Here is a 14,482-nt window from a genome sequence, read left to right as displayed (position 1 = left end):
TCCGGCTTCCAGAGCAGGGGTTTTCAACTGTTTCATTTGCAGACCTCTTGGAAAATGTCAAATGGAGGTGCAGCCCCCTTTGGAAATCTATTGTCTGTACATAGAGTTGAATTCTGTTTGATCTAATTATTTCGCAGACCCCTTAGATATAGTCTATGGACCTCAAGTTGAGAACCATTGTTCCAGAGCATGGTCGTGTCCTTCTCTCTCCTCCCTTGCAATGAGCTGGGGCTGCCCCACCACGCCACGGGGGCCCCCACGAAGCTAAGATACATCAGAGCTACAGAGTCTCTGTGGGTAAATGTCATGCGAGTATAATAGTAATTTCATCTCTATAGTGGAAATAAATCACACTAACGCAGAGGTGTGCAAACTGTGGGGCCCCCAGACAGGGTTCCCACCTGGCCGGGATTTGATCGGCCTGGCTGTTTTTTTTATGGATTTGCCAGTTGCCAGAAAAACAATTTAATCTGCTGTTTTTTTACGTGGGTCTAAAGATTTGCATTATTCTCCCAGTACACTGGGATGGTGAATGGTGAAAGTTTCTGTGTTGAGCGACAACAGATCAGAACTGTTGAAAACACAGTAGCTGTCTGCCCCCCGCAGCCAGCGCGGGCCGAGAGAGCAGCCTGAGGAGCCGGATGAAGTTATCAACCTTAGCTGCCTGTGTGCGCTCTCTCCAGCTCCGGGCAGTGGCTGGTGGGGGGGGTTGCGGAGTTGCCTCGTGGAGTGGGGGTTGCTGGATTTTTGCATTTCAAAGGTGGTAACCCTAGCCCTAGGGGGTGCAGAGGAATGTTCAGGAAGGGAAGCCAGGCGGTAGGGCTCAGGCTTCAGCTTCTAAGGAGGCATGGTGGGGGCCCACTGCTTAGTTTCTGCCTTGTGCCCCAGCAAGTCTAACCCCAGCTGTGGGTCTGCTCAGGGCCGGCTCCAGGCACCAGCTAAAGAAGCAGGTGCTTGGGGCGGCCAATACCAAGGGCTGGCACTCTGTCCGCTATTGGGGCGGCACATCCGGGTCTTCGGTGGCAATTGGCAGCGGGTCCCTCAGTCCCTCCTCTCGGAGCGAAGGAACCACCGCCGAATTGCCGCCGAAGACTGGAGCGGCGCGATTGCGCTGCCACGGCTTTTTTTTTTTTTTTGCAGCTTGTGGCGGCAGAAAACCTGGAGCCGGCCCTGGGTCTGCTTATCCAGGCCCAGACCCCTTCCATGCCCAGCAGCCTCTGAGAGGACTGTGTAATTGGAGTGCCCCATGTGACAGGTCACTCTGTCGCAGCCTGGCTCTCCTGCAGTGCGGCCCCTGAAGGTCATGCTGTGGGCACTGCCCTGGGTGCTGCTGGGCGCTAGAGGAAATCCAGTTGGCTCTGCTGACCTGTGCTCTCCCCATCACTCTCGCTGCTGCTTTGCTCCTGCTTGTCCTTCGGCCGGGCGCTTTTGAGTTCGGCCTGCAGTAGTGATTTGCTCAGTCGATGCGCGCTGTGTTGCTCACCAGGTGTCTGCACGTGTTCGGAAGCTGCACATATTTGATGCTGCATTTGGAGTTTGAGCAAATATTGTTAGAAAAGGCCACACAGGGTAAGACCCATTTATTTCTCCTGGGTCCCTGCTTGGCTAAGTCTCCCCTATGTGGCCTAGAGAAGCTGTTTCAGTTGGCTTCCCAGAGAAAGGTTCCGTTTTAGCTGAGCTCTCTGATCCAGATGGCAAATGAGAGCAAACAAACATTTTCTCCCAGCCCCTGCCCCTGTCTTCCTTCCATCAGCTGGGGAAAGGCAGCTGTGCTGGTGGGCAGCTGCACTCCAGCAGACATACAACCTGGTTATAGCTTGTCCAGGAAAAGGGTACCTGGCTCCAAGCAGTCAGGCAGGAAGCATCCCCAGTGCCTCGAGGAAGAAGAATGATCTCTAGCCAGACTCAGGGCCGGAGCTGGACTTCCTACTCTGCCATGATGCAAAGCCTATGGCTGCCTCTGACCCTGGGCAAGTCACCTCAACTTTCGGAGCCTCTGCAGCCCCTCGAGTGAGGTAGAGGGCAACATGTGTCAAGGGGACGTTCAGGAAAGTCTGTAAAGTGCTTTGAGATTTTTGGATGGCAGCTGCTGTAGACCCATAATGATTAGGGTTCTGCACTAGCTGGGCACACCCCACACCCCTCTTTTGGGACCACTGTCTTTCCTGACACCACAGCACTGTCTGCACCATTCCCTGCCCTCTCTTTTGTCCATAGGTATTTCCCCGTCTCTGTGGTCTTCACTCAGACACTTCCTCAGACTCCAGTTTCTTTCTCTCTACGACTTGGTATCCCCTGCAACACCAGACTCTAGAGTACACTGGTGCCCTGTTAATCTTCAGGGTAAGACTTGCCCCTCCTAGTGCCATTTCCCCTGACGATGCACATCTGCTCCCCACATTCTGTGGCTTTTCTCCCTCTCGCTGCAATACTTCTACCCATGCCCCCTGATTTGCCGTAACTACCTCTGCCCTCCTCTCTCCCGCAGTTATTTTGAGAAGTGTGCCTGTGAATGTGTGTGGTTGCTCTTTCCTGTCTGCTTCATAGAATGATAGAATCATAGAATATCAGGGTTGGAAGGGACCTCAGGAGGTCATCTAGTCCAACCCCCTGCTCAAAGCAGGACCTAATCCCAACTAAATCATCCCAGCCAGGGCTTTGTCAAACCTGACCTTAAAAAACCTCTAAGGAAGGAGATTCCACCATCTCCCTAGGTAACCCATTCCAGTGCTTCACCACTCTCCTAGTGAAAAAGTTTTTCCTAATATCCAATCTAAACCTCCCCCACTGCAACTTGAGACCATTACTCCTTGTTCTGTCATCTGCTACCACTGAGAATAGTCTAGATGCATACTCTTTGGAACCCCCTTTCAGGTAGTTGAAAGCAGCTATCAAATCCCCCCTCATTCTTCTCTTCTGCAGACTAAACAATCCCAGTTCCCTCAGTCTCTCCTCATAAGTCATGTGCTCCAGCCCCCTAATCATTTTTGTTGCCCTCCGCTGGACTCTTTCCAATTTTTCCACATCCTTCTTGTAGTGTAGGGCCCAAAACTGGACACAGTACTCCAGGTGAGGCCTCACCAATGTCGAATAGAGGGGAACGATCACATCCCTCGATCTGCCGGCAATGCCCCTACTTATACAGCCCAAAACGCCGTTAGCCTTCTTGGCAACAAGGGCACACTGTTGACTCATAGGCACACACCAGCTAGATAGTTGGTGAAAAGACAGTGCTCAGACCCAGATTAGGTCTAGGGGAGGCTTTGGGTTTGGATTAGACAGTCCAAGTCCTTGTGAATTGGTTTTCTGAGATTTTTGGTTCTAAGTGGTGGAAATCTCATGAGATCAGTGATTCTCACCAGACTTCTCCTGCCTTGGAACTAAATCCAGATTGGATGTGGAAAACTCAAACTCAGAACCACAGGGGTTGGTTTGGATCTGGGCTTTCTAGTCTGAACCATCAACAACCACCACTCCAGACCTGGGGAGGGAGCTTGGAGTCCCAGTTGAGACCTGTCTTTACTCCTACGTAAGCCACAGTGATATTTTCCAGTATGGCCAGTGGTCGCAGTGAGCCTGCAATGACCTGACTGTGTGTGAATCCAAACTTGGCCTGGGGTTCACAGTAACATGGGAGAACTGGGTTATTGGTTACCCAAGCCCTTTTGAACTTGAGGCCTCTCCTTCCCTAGGTTGCCCATGAGCGGAGGTCTCTTGGAGAGATGCTGTGGTGCTATGTTTCCAAGGTCAGTGGAAGGGCAGGACCTGCCTCTGGAACTTGCTCCCCCGACTGCCCTTCAGATCAGAGCTTAAGCCAACTCCAGATCAGGCTGCTAGGCTTTTGGCTAAACGTTGTTATCTGTTTTTCTATTGTGCATTTGCCACAGCAAATGCACAATAGAAAAACAGGTAGCTGGTCTAGCTAGCTGGATGCCTTCGGCCAGGCATATTTCTGTGAAGGGCGGGACATGTATGAGCTCTGAGCACTGTGTTTTTGATAAATGTTGTTCAGTTTGTAGGTACTGTTGTTATAGAGAGGCCAGTAAATATATAAAATCCCCAGGCCTAAGAAATCAGGCAAGTCACTTCTGACCCAGACAGTTGCAGGAGCCCATTTACAATAAATCTGAGATGGATTTGCAGAGCTCTGGAGTCTGCTCGCCTGTGACTTCCGAATTCTGGTGAGGGTTTCTTTGCTTACTGCTCTAGGATCCATAACTCATCCTCCGGGTAAAGCTAGTCAGAGGGCAGAACACACTCCATGCGGAGGGTCAGCAGCAGGACTAAGCACCGTATACGTCCTTCTGCCAGCCTTCTGCACTCCAGGGAATTTCACCTAGAGTTCTTTGGAAGTGAATCTGTGCACCAAGTAAATCTGACTCAGTGATCGCTAAACAGGAGCCAGCAGCCGGAATGCCATTGACATCACTTTGTATTTATAGGAAAAGTCTGGGTCCCCAAGCAGAAGCCGATTGATCCTGTTTTGGAACGAGTAACGCTGGAGCCAGAGCTGGAGGAAGCCCTGGCTAATGCGTCTGATGCAGAACTCTGCGATATTGCTGGTAAGATCCAGTTCCAGGGGAGAGAGTCTTACATACTTGACTACTATTAATCCTCCTTATTTGTGGTGTGGAACAGGTTACTGCCTTCTTCACAAATGCTGCTTTCTGCTTTTTATTGTAACGCTGTTGCTTAAGATTTGGTTACAAAGTCTACCCTGCACAGGTAAAGGATTTGGTAGGATTTACTTATTGACTACAAAGGAATTATAGAATAAAGTCTGCCCATCTGTCTGTTCCAAACCGGAGGCCAGATTGATCTAGGGATGGGGAGGGTCTTAAAGTATCTACTCAAAAAAAGAGGAAATATTTTTTGCTTTTTCTTCTTTCTCTTTCTGAGTCTCTGCATTTATTCCCAGTACACGCAGCTTCTGCACATTCTATGCGAGTGTGTCCTTTAAACGAAGCACATAGAATCTAGTCTGACTCTCGTCCATGATGGGTTTGGTTTGTTTGGGCACCGATCTGAGAGTTGGTGGATTAGAGCTGTAGCAGAGAGGGGGCCAGTTTCTAAAGAGACCCTTTCTGAGCATTGGAAAGGTTTTGTTTCATTGCAATTCTTTCTGATAGTCAAATTTTGCTGTTAGCTGCAGAAGAGGGTGAATCTGAATGTCGGAGTGTTGCCCTCTATCTAGCACCCTAGGATTTGCTAGGAAATGTCAAGAAGATCAAAAGGTGACTTTCTTACAGATATTAAAGGGCTGTTTAATTTAGCAGAGAAAGGCATGACAACTACCCATGGCTGAAAGTTAAAGCAAGACAAATTCAAATGAGAAATAAGGCACAAATTTGTAACAGTAGGATGATCTCCTTTCATATGCTTCGCAAGTCGATCTCTATTTGTTTGGCCATCTAATGGCTGCATCATCACGGGTAGTCAGGAGTTACAGCCCACCCTCGAGTCTTCTGAGTTCTCCTCCATCACGTTGACTGTCTTCATTGCTGCCCCGCAGTCACACTGTGAAGATGGGGCTAACCCCAAGTTTCTGCATGGTGGCAGCCACTTTGGCCGTTCCAGTCACCAGCCAGTTAAGCCTAATCCAGGATCTGCGTCCCAGGTTGCAAACATGTGGATGTAAGTTAGGGCTTCTGAAATTCGTTGGCATACCTGTCTCTCTAGCCCAGAGTTGCTGCCACACTACAAGGACGTAGTTGTCAGCCCTGGTATGCTGTTGTTCATCCGAGATTGGCATTGGGCCAGCAATGCTGTGGCGGTGCATGAACTACCGCCACAAAAGGATGTTGTGAAGTCAGTCATGGCAAGTCAGCAGCAACTGCAGGTGTAGGCGTTTTCTTCTGAAGCTGGGTGGATCTTTTGGGAAGTGCACATTGCTCATTTGCACCTATTGGAACCATTGTCAGCCTTGTGTGCAGCAGGTTGCAGATTATTCTCAATACCAGCGCCAGGACTGAGGTTCATAGAACATTTACCTTTGCTCCCCAGGAGGTTCCTGATAGCTTCTGTATCACAGCAGTGCTGGAGGTGATCATTTTCTTTATGTGCTCTAGGGGGTGCTCTCTTAGAATGTGGCCCAATTTGGCTCCTAGGTAAAGACAACTGGCTGGAAAGGGAGAGGATGATCCTCAACACAGATTGTAAGGGGTTGAGTGGTCAGGGGATCCTTCAGCTGGAAGGTTGTGACCACTGTCTTAGACACACTTACCTTTGTCAGTGGAGACTTACATTCTGTGTCCAGAACATTCATGTCCTGGCTGAGTGACCCTTTGCTATCATGTCCATCGTCACCCATGTCAACAAAACAGATGTCATCTGCACATATGTACTTATCGGCCTTTCTTGTGAGTAGGTCGTAAGTAGGTATGTTGAAGAGGAGAGCAGCTAAAACGGATCCTTGTGGGAGTCTGTTACAGAGCTGTCTAAGCCAGCTGACTTTGTCTCCAGCTCATAGGCGCTGACTTCCTCTCCACCCAGGGAGTGTTCGACACCCCCCTCCACAGCTTTTCTGCAGCGTGCAGGAGGCGCTGGGAGGGAGGGGGAGGAGTTAATCGGTGGGGCCGCCAGAGGCAGGAGGCACTAGGGGAAGTGGGGAGCTTGGCTGCCAGTGGGTGCTAAGCACCCGCTAATTTCTTTCCGTAGGTGCTCGAGCCCTGGAGCACCCACAGAGTCGGCACCTATGCTCCAGTTGGCAAGATGAAGCTCTGATTTGTTATCATTTCCATGATAAAGCACATCATGGGCTTACAGGGAAACGTCTGCAACAACTTAGTGGTCAGCCCCACATGCCAGACGGTATAATCTGCAGCTGACAGATCCTCCAGAACAGCACCAGCTTTCTTGCTCTTCTCAAAGGCATCTTCAGTGTCTTCTATTAAGTGAGTGACTTGGTTTTGGGTATAGCATCCTCATCTGAAGCCAGCCTGAACAAAGGGACAAGCACTGAGGATGGTGCCCAGGGGAGTGATGGGTTCTCCATCTCTTGGTCTTCAGATCATGGCTGGATGCCTTTCTGGAAGATCTGCTTTCCTCCTTCTCACCATGCATCATACCTTGGCTGGTGTCGGTGCAGGCACTAGCCAATGCTGCTGTGCTTCCAGCTGAAGAGCACAGATGTGCTAGGGGTGGCAGGATTTCAGTAGAGCCTTTGGTTTTGCTCAGGCAGCACAAAGGGAGCAGAGACCAGCCACCAGTCCCCAGTGCCCACCCAACAGCTCTTCTGCAGCCCTGCTTGCAGGTGGAGAGGGAGTGTTGAGCTGCAGCTGACCCCATCTGGCAGGTGATTCCTTGGGGACCATTACCAGGTGGTGTAGTGTAAATCAGCCCCCAGGCTCCAGATTGTGCCAGGGATGGCCCAGATCTGGCTAGAGAAACGGGAAACAAGAATCAAGCTCCCAGACAGGCTGCCTGTAGTCGATACTAAACTGTATTACACGTTCAGCCACTAGGTGACACTGTGGGTAACAGATCTTATTTAAGCTAAGCCCAGTCGTACCTGTCTCTGTCCCCCTCCTCCAAGGTCACAGGCACAGCACCTTCAACGGGCGAGCCTGGGAGCTTAAATCCATAACTCTGTTGGACACGAAAGTCACGGTCTTCATAAAGACGCTGGATTTATGGCTTATTACCACAGTCTGTAACCCATTAGCCCCCCTTTTTGTCCTATGACTGCAGGGGTGTTAACAGGCCACTCTACCTCGAATGGCCCCTTAGAATATCTATGCCACCAGGCATTTAGCTGTGATGCTCCATGTATGTTTCCCAGGCCTGAAGAAGAGCTCTGTGTAACTCGAAAGCCTGACTCTTTCCCCCACAGATGTTGGTCCAATAAAAGATGTTACCTCACCGGCCTTGTCTCGCTCATATCCAGGGACCGACACGGCTACAACAACACTGCAAGCAACAATGGAAGTTATTTGGTGATTGTCTGTAAAACAATTCCCCCTGACTATAAAGCCTGGGGAATGCCATAGCACATTAGGGTCACGTCTGCGTGAGGCCCTATTATATCTTTGTGGTGGATGACAGTAAATTCAGTCTCTATTTTAGTTTCTCCATGACCCATCATAGTTGAGATAATGAATATAAATGTTTGTGGGACCCTTTTTTTCTTAACCATAGAAATGAAGAATTAAAAAGACTGACATTTTTTTAGTAGTTTTAGTGGGCATCCTTCAGTCTCAAGAGACCATGGGTATGTGCCCCTGAGAGATAAAGCAATTACTCAGTTGGTTTTATGGCAGCCACAGCCATGGCTGAAAAGACCCATTCGAGAGAGACAATCTTTCCCTGCCGCATCTGTCAGATTTAAAGGTGGTGTTTCAACCCTTTGGACTCTGCCTTCGGCAAGCTTTTTTCTCCTCTGCTAAGCTGGACGGCTTCCTCCGTAACTCTGCAGACTTCTGTTAAGCTCTTGTTTCCAAAGGCTGCAGTCCTGAGTGTGATCTTCCCAGTTGTCCACATCCATGTCCATTTCTTTGCGGTCTCGCTTGCACACATCCTTGAAACGCTGTGTTGGGTGTCTGTTAGGATATAAATTTGTTAGTCTCTAAGGTGCCACAAGTACTCCTGTTCTTTTTGTTAGGATATAGATATTCAGGCCTGTCTGTAAAGGCCTATACTTTAAGAATTTATGTGTATTCTTATCACTTAGCTAGTTATAGAGATATAAAAGAAAGAATCAAAATCACTTTCTGTCTGTGTAAGGGCCTTCTCTTCTGTAACAGTCTGAGGCCTGGTTCTTAGGCCAAGGCCATCGGCTAAGCAGCAGAGGCAGCCATAAACTGGGAAGTGAACGGTCACATCCTGACATTCCAAACTAGTCACATGGAAATAAGGTGCTATTGGGCTGTTAGGAACACAATTCAGTCCTGATATTCCTATCACCTCCAAAGAAAGGAAAGAGCCTAGAAAATGTAAAAGGAAACTTAGGTTGATAGTTTTCTGTCTAGCAAGAACTTACTTACCAATAGACACAGCTGAAAAACCCTTATGTCTGTATAAATGTAGTTGTGAAATCCTCACTTCTGTATTGTTTTGTATGTTTATTTGCATGGTCTCTGTCTGGTTCTGTAATTGTTTCTGTCTGCTGTATAATTAATTTTGTTGGGTGTAAACCAATTAAGGTGGTGGAATATAATTGGTTAAATAACCATGTTACAGTATGTTAGGATTGGTTAGTTACATTTCAGTAAAATGATTGGTTAAGGTATAGCTAAGCAGAACTCAAGTTTTACTATATAGTCTGCAGTCAATTAGGAAGTAAGGGGGGAATGGGAACAGGGAATGGGGATGGAGAAATTGGAATCATGTTTTGCTGAGAGGGGAAGCGGAACAGGGAATGGAACAGGGATAGCTCTGTGGTGTCAGAGCTGGGAATGGGGACACTGAGGAAGGAAACTGGAATCATGCTTGCTGGAAGTTCACCCCAATAAACATCAAATTGTTTGCGCCTTTGGACTTTGGGTATTGTTGCTCTCTGTTCATGCAAGAAGGACCAGGGAAGTGAGAGGGTGAAGGAATAAGCCCCCCAACATCTTGGTGCCGGTGACTCGGATGCATCGCATTGGATAGGACAGTGGCAGCCTGTAAGTCCCCCTCCCCAACAGTCTGCACAGCTGCTTGGAGGGGGTATAGCGAACTCTCGTGATGGTAGTTGCGGGTTCTGGCAAGCCAGGGTAAAGGATTTTTAGGATAAATAGATAAGGAAGAACCAGGGCCCATACCAGGTGCAGGGGTCAGCCTGGGATGAGATTAAAAAGGAAATGGAGGAAGTGTTAGGGGACCTAGAGGGATGGGGGGTGGCTGAGGAGCCCACCCTCCTTTGGTATCTGGGTAGTGGAAGAAGGTCCCTGCCCATGGGGACTGGATGCCTTCCAGGGAAAGGAGGCACTTCAGTCCACTTGTGAGAGGTGTGAAGTAAGGGCAGCATTATGGGAAGCTGCCAGTAATCTTTCAAGGTTGGTGCTGTTTCAGCCAGGGCTGCTGAAGGGGTGTAGAGTAGTTCGGGTGGTTAAAGATAATTTGGCACAACAGGGTTTAGAGTCAGAAGCAGAGTTAACAGACCAGCTTTAGAAACAGGAGCTGGGACTTGGTCCTGGGGGAGTGGAGGAAAAAAGAAAAGGTTTCAATGTGAAAAATGGCAGGGTTTATAGGAGCAGGTGGTAACCTCCACTCTTCTCCCAGAGCCAGGGTGAGAATCTGGGGGGAAGGGTTCCCAACTGTTTCAACCCAGGGAGCCTACTCTTGGTTCAAAGCTAACTATATCCTTAGCTTCTTTTCCTTCTTCTTTCTCTCAGTTTACTTAATTTGCTGCTGGTAGCCTCTACTTTAAACTGACCTGACCAGCTTCATTGGTTTCTTTCCACCTCTTCCCACTCCTCTCCCCTTTCCATACTTTTATTTTTCTGAAGTTTTAATGGAGGGGACTTTGGATACTTATGTGAAATGTTTTGTGTTTTGTTTTGTTTGGGACAAAGTATGGCGGAGTTCTGCTGTAGTCCACTGGAATTTTTGGAGTAACAGATCCATGGGCAGCCATGGAGACAAATGTTTTACTGCCCTTTGAACAATCTCAAGGTAAAGACAGCACAGGTTAAGGCAGCTGTGTGGCAATCATTGTACTTGGTGGCTGAGTTGTTAGAGACAAAGTGCACTACCTTAAAAAACTAAATGTAGGAGTAAGTGATTTAAAAAAGTAAGTAAAAAGTTACAAATACCTTTTGCAAAAATTAATAATACAGGGTTTGGAGAAAAGTAAACATTTGGAAGTTGTGAAAATGGTATAGGTAACAGTTGTGGTGTTACAAAAGCAAGTTTTTGGTTTAATAATAAAGCCCAGTTCTATAAATGTAACTGTATGTGCAACTCTGTGCAGTCACATTGGATGGAAGCTTGATAATTAAATTATACCAGGGGGTCAGGCAAAGTGGCTACTACCACCACTATGGTTCTGTCCCCAGAAGCCTTTACAGCTATTCTGAGGGAAAATGGGCCCTTTTTCCCACAGAAATGGTCTATAGTGGACTGTTGCAGGCAGCAGGCGGAGGAATAATCTAATCAAATTATTTGACTATTGGGTAATGTGATCAAAATCACTAAAGGAATGTCAGGGGTTTCTATTGTAATTTAACTTAACTGCTGTTGGCTGTCTCTGGTTGTACAAGATGGGAGTATAATCAGGGCACAGTTGTGTAAAAAAGAGTAATCACAGTCAGGGCCGGCTCCAGGGTTTTGGCCGCCCCAAGCAGCCAAAACAAAACAAAACAAAACAAAAGCCGCGATCGCGATCTGCAGCGGCAATTCGGCAGGAGGTCCTTCGCTCCCAGGCGAATTGCCACCGAATACCTGGAAATGCGCCCCTCTCCGGAGCGGCTGTCCCAAGCACCTGCTTGACAAGCTGGTGCCTGGAGCCAGCCCTGATCACAATGCAAGGGATGTTAGGCAAAAAATAGAGTTTTGTATGTGTGCACAGGAAAAAGAAAAAGGGGAGCAATGATGGGAACACTGAGCCTTGGGGTGGCTCTGGGGGACCGGACTGTCGCTTTGGTGGGGGTGCATGAAAACTCTGTGGGCACGGGGGAGGCAGTTACACCTTGTGTAGAATTAATATGGCTAATATAATGTTATGGAGGTTAAACAATTTCCTGGGACATGTGCAGTGTATATTGGAAAACAGGTAAAAAAAAAAATTCAAACAAAACATGGTACTTAATTAAAATCCTATTAGGGCTCCAAAAGAAGCTCTAGTAGATTGTTCTTTCTTTTTCAGATCTCTGTGTTTTGGAGCAGGAGATAAAAGTGAAAAGTAATAAAAACTCTGGTGGAAGTGGAATGTGTCCCTTTTAAGACAGTCTCTGAGCTGCTGATAGCTTTGGATCCAGAGGCAAGCCAAAAAAGCCTCTGTGTAAATTACCTAGCTGATGGGGAAAGGAGGAAACTACCCATAAGTAGCAGCACAAAGAATCTGGAAATAATGAATACATCTGGTCAGCAAACAAGCTTCTAGAAGACTCAGATTATGGTCGTCCAGGAAAGGGAGGTGAAAAAACAAGTCAAGCCTGAACATAAGGGGAACAGGTTAACCCTAAGGGGTGTGTGTGGGTGAACAAAGCTGAAATCTGAAGCTGTCTCTGAGCTATTACCTGAGAATAAACTTAAAGCTTGGTACAGCAGAGAAACTATTGCAAACCTGGTCGGTTGTACAAGAGGGGAAACTGACGCACACCACTTCATAAATTTCATAGATGACCAGTGAGTGGGGTAATTCACTAGCCTGTCTATAGAACAAAATAAGGACAGCCTGGAGGTAATTCTTCTGTTTTTCCTGCAATTAGCAAGGAAATTTGTAAAAAAAAAAAAATGGTATTATTATTAAGCAATAATCTGTCCCCACCAGGGGGGTGGAAATTGTTTTTTTTGTTTTGTTTTGTTTTTCAGACACTCTACAAGCATGCTGGCGCCAATGGAAGAATAACCCAGAATACCATGGATCTACGTTTTGTGTTGTTTGTCTGTGGTGTTTGTATTGTTGCTAGCATGACGTAGGTGGGGGATGGCTTCAAAAGGCTGACCTGGGGGGGAAATGTGTACGGGAATGCAAAATGCTCAACTAGGAGGCCATCATCTGTGTAATAGCTACCATGGCGCCTGGAAATAGAACGGCAACTAAGGTGGGCCCCACAAGTCCTATGGGAATAATGAGAAGGGGAGGAGCTCACTGGGAATCCATAAAGGGGTGTGTAAAATGGTGTAAATCAAAGAAGATGTTTGGATGTGCCCATCTCCTATGACTATGGAGGAGCAGGCTCAATGGCCTATGGTAAGGGGTAAACAATTGGGTGTACTGTGTATAAGGTGTTTTGCTAAAAATGTACATATTACCGGGGACACAATTACACCAGCCCCTAACCAAACTACACCCATCTACATGCTGCTATCTGGACTTTGGAGCACAAATGGATCTGTAAATCTTATTGCTGTAAATAATCAAACCGAAGCATACTGCCTAATTCCATACCAAGTGGTTAAGTTGGTTTGGACAATAACTCATTTCTCTGTGAACATTCAGTGAACTTATAATGTGGACAAAAGCATGCAAAACCTGCAGGGGCAGCTTGTTGCAACTGCCAGCAACTAGACACATTAAAATTTTAACCCTGTCAAAGGAGGAGAGGCCGTGTTTTGATGGTGGCTCGGATATTGGACCATACTGCAGTGGTCAGGACTTGGTGTTGCTGTAAATTGTGTAGTGTTAACTGTACTTGTGTTACGTTGCATATGGAGATAACCTATAAGTAATGTAGTAAGCCCTCTTCACCCCGCAGTGTGCAAAACAACCCGGACCCAACCTTCTTGGGCCCACTATAATGGGAAGTCTGGAACACTAATTGAAATAGGTGTGGTATGCCCGTACGAGAGAAGGTGCAGGGCACTGTACTACACAAGGGGCAGTGGGACAAATGAAATATCGACACCTTCCACCTTGATGCCTGGCCCTAGCAGGAAATGTGTCGCCATATGTCCTATGCTTTTCCAGGGATATCTGGACAGGAGGATCCCAAAAGAAAAAGAAAAAAAAGGGGTGGAGTGTTAGGATATAGATATTCAGGCCAGTCTGTAAAGGCCTATATTTTAAGAATTTAGGTGTATTCTTATCACTTAGCTAGTTATGGAGATATAAAAGAAAGAATTAAAATCACTTTCTGTCTGTGTAAGGGCCTTCTCTTCTGTAATAGTCTGAGGCCTGGTTCTTAGACTAAGGCCTTCGGCTAAGCAGCAGAGGCAGCCATAAACTGGGAAGTGAACGGTCACATCCTCACATTCCAAACTAGTCACATGGAAATAAGGTGCTATTGGGCTGTTAGGAACACAATCCTGTCCTGATATTCCTATCACCTCCAGAGAAAGGAAAGAGCCTAGAAAATGTAAAAGGAAACTTAGGTTGATAGTTTTCTGTCTGGTAAGAACTTACTTATCAATAGACACAGCTGAAAAACCCTTATGTCTGTATAAATGTAGTTGTGAAATCCTCACTTCTGTATTGTTTTGTATGTTTATTTGCATGGTCTCTGTCTGGTTCTGTAATTTTTTCTATCTGCTGTATAATTAATTCTTCTTCGAGTGATTGTTCACGTCCATTACACATTAGGTGTGCGCGCGTCGCATGCACGGACGTCAGAAACTTTTTCACTCAGTGGCTCCCGTCGGGCCAGCAGGGTCCCCCCTCCCGCCAGAGCGGCGCCCCACTCTAGCGTATATATATCCCTGCCGGCCCGACCCTCCCTCAGTTCCTTTTTACCCTCCGTGGCAGTGTTGGAACAACTCTGTCTCTCGTTTGAGAGTGTCCCTTAGCGTAGTAGTTAGTGTTATCTTAACGGTTATCAATTCTTTAATAGCTAGTGTTAATCTTAGCAGTTATCAGTTCTTTAGAAATACTTAAACTTCTTTGTGTTAGGTGTTTGGTCAA

At 47.2% G+C, this 14,482-nt stretch overlaps 1 protein-coding gene and 1 long non-coding RNA gene across 3 annotated transcripts in view; both read left to right on the top strand.

Moving 5' to 3' along the window:
- The window catches only part of TMOD1 (tropomodulin 1), a gene marked incomplete at its 5' end in the record, with an annotated part of 79,458 nt that overhangs the window by 13,213 nt on the left and 51,763 nt on the right, over positions 1 to 14,482 (top strand). For both annotated transcript variants that reach the window (XM_034774837.1, XM_034774838.1), the window contains 1 exon segment: positions 4,443 to 4,562. In XM_034774837.1, coding sequence (XP_034630728.1) covers positions 4,443 to 4,562 — 120 coding nt within the window.
- Positions 10,356 to 13,639, top strand: LOC117879566. The gene is made up of 3 exons (XR_004646309.1): positions 10,356 to 10,593; positions 11,786 to 12,322; positions 12,454 to 13,639. It is a non-coding gene; the product is annotated as an uncharacterized LOC117879566 (long non-coding RNA).

The sequence above is a fragment of the Trachemys scripta genome, chromosome 6 (assembly GCF_013100865.1).
Source record: "Trachemys scripta elegans isolate TJP31775 chromosome 6, CAS_Tse_1.0, whole genome shotgun sequence".
In the NCBI taxonomy this organism is placed as follows: Eukaryota; Metazoa; Chordata; order Testudines; family Emydidae; genus Trachemys; species Trachemys scripta.
The sequence above is the reverse complement of the archived record's forward strand: the minus strand, read 5'-3'. Positions and strand labels throughout refer to the sequence as shown.